The 7,737-nt window shown below is 38.2% G+C and overlaps 1 protein-coding gene across 1 annotated transcript; it reads right to left on the minus strand.

Moving 5' to 3' along the window:
• Positions 1-258: 258 nt before the first annotated feature.
• Cyp4s3 (Cytochrome P450 4s3) lies at positions 259-3,934 on the minus strand. Its single transcript, XM_017137141.3, has 4 exons — positions 3,627-3,934; positions 2,890-3,343; positions 1,637-2,343; positions 259-711 (listed from the first exon to the last, which is right to left on the minus strand). The coding sequence occupies exons 1-4, from the start codon at positions 3,775-3,777 to the stop codon at positions 554-556; spliced, it is 1,470 nt and encodes a 489-aa protein (XP_016992630.2). The 5' UTR covers positions 3,778-3,934; the 3' UTR covers positions 259-553.
• Between the last annotated feature and the right edge of the window lie 3,803 nt (positions 3,935-7,737).

Raw genomic sequence — 7,737 nt, forward strand, 5'->3', positions numbered from 1 at the left:
GAAAGCACGGAGGACAGATTACAGAGAATTTTGGATTTACGAGGACTCTGGAGAGCAATAAGTGTGTCTGTGTATGTAGTTTGTAGGCAGAGAAGAGATCGGCGTACACACAATATATATACACCCATACATATACATGGATAAATATAACTATTTTTTTGTTCGCTGGTTCTGGATGTTACAACCATAAAACATAAATAAAGCCCAGCACCTATATACATGCACACATATATATATGTATACCTCTCTAACCGTGTATATATGTATATGATCGATTGTATTTTTCAAAGTTCAAAGCGAGAAATAAACAAAGCATAAAAAAAAAATATATATAGTCCAATGTTTCTAATCTATATGGCAAGGTCGTATAACCGATAAGAATGAGGCCCCCCAGCTGGGCCTTCTTTTTCTTACTGCGTCACGATGCTCGAATGTTTTTAACAACTGTTCACTATATTACTTAGCCTAGCTTATAATCTAGACATGATGGGGCCTAAGAACTAGCAATTAGGCAGAGATAATATTGTTATTATTATTATGCTGAGGTTCCGTCCTAGTCGCGTGACTCGATCCTAAGTCTGATGCCATTGCCACTCTTGGTCACCAACTCGGCCAACGGTTTCGGCTGATGAGTCTCGTCGGGCAGGAAGCGGTAGCTCCTCAGCAGCATCGACAGCGTGGTCTTCAACTCCAGCATGGCGAACTTCTGGCCTGAAAGGCGTAAGTAAAGTGAGAAAAAAATTAGAATCTGATAGGTACTATAACTAGAATTAAATGCCCATTCAAATCTAGTCTTGAAAAGTGTTTTGCCAAAGTGTTTCTAATGAACTATGATCTAAGACGATGTAGTAGAGTGACTAACTAAAGAAAGGGGTTATTCTTTTGATTATTATAACTTATATGTATTTACAATTGATTTCTTATTAAAAATATTCAAATTGAGGCTTGATTTTTAACCATCTTTAATTATTTTAATTCTTTTTTTGACACTAATCAGTTTTTAAATATTATTTGCGCTTAAAATCATGTTTAATCTGAGTCTCTGTTTATTGAAAACCCAGAAATGCAAAGGCCTTTCGTTCTTATCAATTGTTTAAGCTCTGAATTATTTTCGCAACAGGAATTTGAACGACCTCTGCCCCTTCTATATATGTTTATTTAAAATTTGCTATATATACATATATATTTTTGGGTTCATTGAGTTCCCTGAAATTTTTCCGCTGACTATTTTTGGCAACAAAACAAAGTTCGTATAAATAGCATCACGAACGATTACCTCAAATCAAAGCAGACAAAATAGAACTGTGTTCTAAATATTACGGAAGCTTATCTTTAAAAATGCTAAATTAAACTGTACGTGAAATATAATTCTGCTTTTTCAGGGGCATCTTATGTCATTGGTGATTTTTTGGTGAAACCTGAATATTATTGGCATTTCCTAGCTGTAATTTTTGGTTTTAATCTGAGGATATCTTAAAGTTTTCGATATCTTTAAAAGTATCGACAGTTTGCTATTTCTAGATATTTAAATTGTGTTTTCCCTTCAAAAAAATCGATATTATTGTAACAATATTGTCAAAATATCGAAAATATCGATAATTTAATTTTTTAATGGTTTCGAATGATTTGAACTTACCTATGCAGTTCCTGGGACCCGCGCTGAAGGCCGCAAAGGCGAAGGGATGCATTTGCTTCTCGTTGAGCAGGAAGCGATCGGGATCGAATCGTTCGGGATCGGGAAAGTTGTTCGGGTCGCGGTGGAGCATGTAGATGAGGCAGCTGATCGAGGCGCCCTTCGGAACCGTCAGCTTGCCCACCTGCAGATCCTCGAGCACTTTGCGCGAGAAGAACGGCACCGAGGGATAGATGCGCAGCGTCTCCTTGATCACCGCCTCCAGGTAGGGCATCGATTCCTTCTCCCTGCCCTCCAGTTCGCTGGCCTCTTCGAAGGCGCGCTGCTGGACCGCGGGATTCTTGGACAGCAGACTGAGGGCGAAGGCGATGGCCGAGCTGGTGGTGTCGTGGCCCTCGAACATGAAGGTGTCCACCTCCTCGCGGATGTCCGTGTCGCTCAGCTCCGCTCCGCCCTCCATTTGGCTGAGCAGCAGCATGTCGAGGAAGGCCAGTCGCCTTTTGGCGCCCACATCGTCCTGCTCCGCCTCTGGGCGGGATTCACTGCGCTCCTGGATCAGCTGCTCCCTGCGCAGCCGGATCACCCGGTTGGTCTCGTCGTGCAGGACCTTCAGGGCCGCTTCCCGCTCCTTGCCGGGCTTCGAGTGCTTGAAGAACACATTGAGCCGCTGCCAGAACGAGAAGCTCTGCTTGTGCATCACCCGACAGATGCTGAAAGTTAAAGTGAAAAAAATAACATAAATAAATGCTTAATTATTCTTACTAAAATAAGTATTTTAAAAGTATTTTAAATCTATAAAAGGTTTAAACATTGTATTATATTGAAATATAAATGAGAATAAATGAGAACACAATATTTACAGATCAAAAGTCAAATGACAGCTACATAATTATTAATAAAAATTTTTTTTATCACTTTCAAGGCAATTGGTTTTTTTTAAAAATAATTTTTTTAGGCAGCTTAAGTAATTTTCTGTAATTTTCTCCTCCTAAAGAAAATGTCTTACAAATAAAATAAAATTACAGACAGAAATAGTTTATAAAATTAAATTGAAACAAATTGCCAATGATTCCAAAAATATAAAATTAAGAGTTTTTAAGTTTGTAAGAAGTTTACCTATTTAATTATCATTATTTAAAACCTCTATCTTAGAAAACTTATTGGTTATTTAGTTTATTTTCAGTTCTATTATTTTTAAATAATTTTTTTAATTTCTTTTCTCCTAGATATATAGATTTCCAAACGATTGTACTTACGACTGAACCGCCTGCACGTATTCCGAGTCGCTCTGCAGCTGGGCGTGCTTCTTGATGCCCATGGCCGTCTCACAAATGGCGTCCAGGGCGAACAGGGTGATGTAGGGATAGATGTCGAAGGACTCGCCGCCGGCCTGCGACTTCAGGCGGCGCACCAGGATGCGGCAGTTCTCCTCCATGGGCTCCTTGAACTCGCCGAGGATGCGGAAGTGGAAGCCCGGTGTGAGCAGCTTCCGGCGGCGGTGCCAGGACTCGCCGCCATTCGTGAGCAGACCCTTGCCCAGCCAGGGCTCCAGGAGCTCGTAGTTGCGCGACTTGGTCAGCAGCTGGTTGTTGCCCAGCAGCTGCTTGATGTCCTCCGGATCGGTGAACATCACCATCAGATCCTTGCCGAACCAGATGCGAAACACCGAGCCGTGCTTCTCCCTCAGCTCCTTCAGCCAGTTGAGAATCTCTGGATTGGGAAATTTATTACTTTAATTTAAATTATTCTGGAAAATGTATTATAATTATGAAAAGTAAATTATTAAGCACTAAAATGCAAATGCACAAGTGGTTTGAAGAAAATATAGCCGAGTTATTAAGAATGCAAATAGAATTCCACTTCAAGGGCAATGCGGCGTATGCGTGATAAAATGCAGAACCATTTGGTTTTTCTTTTTTTTTTTTTAATAAATGGTATAATTATTTTATGGCAACTAAACACACTCTTTTAGAAGACTTTTCCACAAACTCACCTCCTTTCTTCACATTGGCAATGAGTTCGCCAATCGTAGGACCCGGCAGTGTTTTCGCAAATCTCTGCAGCCTGAGAAAATTCAGGATCTTCGGCAGATAGCGGAGGAAAAGTGCCCAAAGGACGAATGCCAGCAGTGCCAGGGTGCTCATTTCGCCAGCGAATTCAGACTTGTACTGGCACAACGACCCCGAAAACGGCTGCTATATAAATCAAGTGAAAAACCTGGTAATGTGACACGATCCGATGACTAGTTGGCGAACTTAAAGTTAGCGAACCGCTCGACGTTGTTGCTCGTTTGCAACTAATTCGCACTCGGATCGCCAGCTGTCTGAAATTGAGGGTTTGTGGTGTATGTGGTGTATATGGTGTATATGGTATATGGCATACGGTCCGAGCTCTGGGTCTCGGCAGATAGCAGATCGCCAAGGTGGGGCACTCTGGATGCCCTCCGGTCGTTGATAAGGGGCTGCCAGGTTAATGGCAACGGAAGTGCGTCTCTGATTCCGGGAAGATGCCACATCATCACTATGGGCGTAATTTCTAATAGATCTGTAGTATACAAGATTAGGTACAAGAAATCGAAGATCTTCTAAGGCAAAAAATGTATTTCTTCCCTTCTGTTCATACATATCTTATCTTATGATATTGATAATCTTGTTTATAGGGGGGCTACTTTTTCCTCAAACTTAAATCGGACCACTTTTGACCTACAAACAGCGAAATTATTGCGTAGGCAATCTGATTAATTGTTCAAAGTTCGCTCGAAAGCCGTTTTGGTTATAAACGAAAATTCCCCAAAGCTTCCACTTAGATTAAGTCGAAAAAACATCATTTAGTAGGCCCTAAATTTATGCTGTTTACCAGTTTAAAGATCTGAAGATTTGCTAGAAAAAAGATAAACTAGTTTTCAAAAATTTCTTTGTAATAATATGAAATTATATATCACTAAGAACTTTTAATAATATCAATATCATATCATATATTTTTTGGCCACCCTGTAACTTAGAATCTTAGCTACATGTTTATATTTGATAGAGTCTTCAAAGGTATGCGTTCGATCGGACAGGTGTAGCGAAACGCTCGCCATATTGAGGATCCCATGGAGGTGGACGACGGAACGTGTCGGGGGCAATATCATTGCATCAGTGCGGTGCCAGACCCAAAAACGAGTTCTATTACAACGACAACCGTATGAATAGCTGCTTCATGAGGTTGACGTTGACCTACATAGAACATGTAGAATTCTCATGAGTATAGGTAATATATAAGCTGCTCTTTAGAACTGGTTCTTTTACACACCCCCTTATCATTAAATTGCCGTAATTTTGGCACGGGGTGAAAAGTATCTTATCTTACAGAATAATAAAATAATATTGTAAAAAGAAATTAAGTAACGGATTTGTGCATAAAGTAAAGAAGTGGGAATTACATATTATCACTTAATCTCTGCCATTTCATCTTACTGTAAAAACTATCTTATCTTGCTGAGTAATAAAAGGGGCTGGACTGGAAACTTTGAAACTCAAAGTTCACAATGTTGTTTACCGCCTTAGTAACTAAGTAGTAAATTAACAAAGACCACACCTGGCGTTTAGAACTAATCAATGCAATAAAATCAATTCGATTGATTACAGGGTTAACTTAACCCATCACCTTCTACTGATAGTTGCAGCTAAGTAGACTGCAATGTTCTACTACTAACTATTTCCTAGGTTGCTTATCTTTTTGCCTTGCATCTGTCATTTGTTTACATTTTTAGTGGGAAGTTGAATGCACTTAAGAAAAAATATAGAAATTATTATAAATTAATTTATTTTATTAACAAATTAAAATTTGAATGCATTGAAAGCTTTCTTATAAAAAGGCATTGGAAAAGCTTAAACCTCTGAGATTTTTGGGAATACTTTTAGGCATTTGTTATTTAATAGATCTAAGCTTTTTGTGATATGAACAAATAATTTATTTACTATCTACTATAATATTGTATAATATTTTTTTAAATATATGTAAAATTTAATTTTAAACATGATTGATAAATATTTATCTTAAAAATTTGAATTTATTTTAAATATTTGTTGTAAGAAAACTAAAATTATTATAATGTATAATTTTATAAAAAACTTTTAAAAGTTCATAACCTTTTGAGAAAACTGGCTCTAACACGAAATATATTTATAGGGCACAATTAAAGGTTGTTATTTAAAGCCTATAAATCAACCAAGCCATTAAGAGCTGTTTAAACTTCTGACTAAATTTAAAATACGAATCTCTGGGTAGGCATACGTATCGAGTGTATGTTTTTCTGGCATGGGCACATTCCCAATGCCCATGTCAAATATGTTTACTTGGCAGAAACGAGCGAAAACAAGCAAAAACAGAAAAACATGGTCTTATTGGGTGGGTCAAGGTCGAACTGGACTTCGAGCCGGGCGCCCAGTTGGCCAATAGCCGAAGATAGCCAAGGCGAAAATCCAGGGGAGCTCCCGCAGCGGATTTCGCATTCGGACGTGCCGACAGGTGTTGGCCAAATCGGTTAAATCGGCCAAATCGGACTCAAACTCAAGTAAAGAAGAAATAGAAACAAAGGCAGATACCCAAAACCCACCTGCAAAACCCTTAGATTAGATCACCCTGAACCGGTTGCCAATTCGAGCTCGTTGCTGTCTTCGCCGCAATTAAAAGCAGTTAAGCAGAATTCAGCACAGGCCGATTGCCAAATAAACCGATTGTCAGCAAGAGCCAAGCCCCGATATGATATATATCTGCGACTATATAGCCTTGGCATGCCACCGGAGTTGCTGAAGATTGCACAAAAGCCGAGAGAAAGAAATTAATACTTATAATTTATGTACTGCAGATGGGTCAGCAGAAAAGCCATCGCCATCGCAGAGTGTAAATCTTAACCAGTTCGGGGGCTTAGAATGTTCCGGAGCGACCCTTAAAAGGCCACAGAGAATGTAGAGATGTAGAGTCCAGAAATAGAATTACGTAGCGGTGTGATTAGCATATTCCCGCAATCTGCTGAATCATTATTTATGCATAAATTTCTCGATATTTGTCGATTTGATTACCCACACTCGAGTCTTAGGACCGTTCAATGTCTTATTTAAATAAGAATCTGCTAACGCGCGATGATAATTGAACAAGTAGAAACGGAAAGTAGATATACGAAGAGTATTCTTTCCTTCCTCGGGAATCTTCAGGTGCTTCCCTGACACAGCTTTTAATTGATGATGTTATTGGTTGCCTAGCAAATGGTTTTATTTAACTTAAATACACTGATAGAAAAACGTAGTAAATCCAAAGATTTCATATTTAATTCAATCATTTTCTTGCTATGCTTTTATTATCAATCTTAAATATAAAACTCTTAAATTGAACAATTAAGTAACATTTAACAATTTTAAACTTTGATATTTTAATGAAATTCTTTTTTTTTTTTAATAACGCAAAATATTTTAAGTAAAAATGACATGATATAACTATTTTTCATTTAATTTAAATATACAATATTTATTTTTTCTAAGCCATTTTATTCAGTGTACCAAATGGAGTTTATATAAAGTTCACATGAAACCTAATGGGGCTCTTAAAATGATTATCATGGGGCTTACATTATATTTCAATTATTATAAATATGTTTATTAGTGCAGTAAATTGAGGAAGTGTACGGACGACTATATCGAAAACTTCGATAAATACCAGAACTTTTATTCAAAGCCAAACCTGACCTAAGAAAAACCGCAAGTTCTACATTATAACTAGTCCGAAAGGAGAAAATAGAAACAGCCCCATAAAAACCACTCTCTTTATGCAGATCAAATCAAATCGAATCGAATCGTTTTAAAATCAATTCAGCCCGAATTCATTGGCCCCAAAATAGACGTGTCAATGACTTGAGTCAACGTTGGCCAGCCTCAGACACACAGACCCCCATATTATCTATTATCCAGCTAGAATGACTCGGCACTCTATAAGTAGGTATGGTATAGTATAAAATCAGGTGAATAGGAAGAGCTAATGGGCGGGGCTGTCGTTCAGCTTCGCCGACTGCTATTTGAACTATATTCGAGGAATTGATTTCTTGATGGATGAATCGTCTTTTTCTT

Source organism: Drosophila takahashii, chromosome X, assembly GCF_030179915.1.
Source record: "Drosophila takahashii strain IR98-3 E-12201 chromosome X, DtakHiC1v2, whole genome shotgun sequence".
NCBI lineage: Eukaryota > Metazoa > Arthropoda > Insecta > Diptera > Drosophilidae > Drosophila > Drosophila takahashii.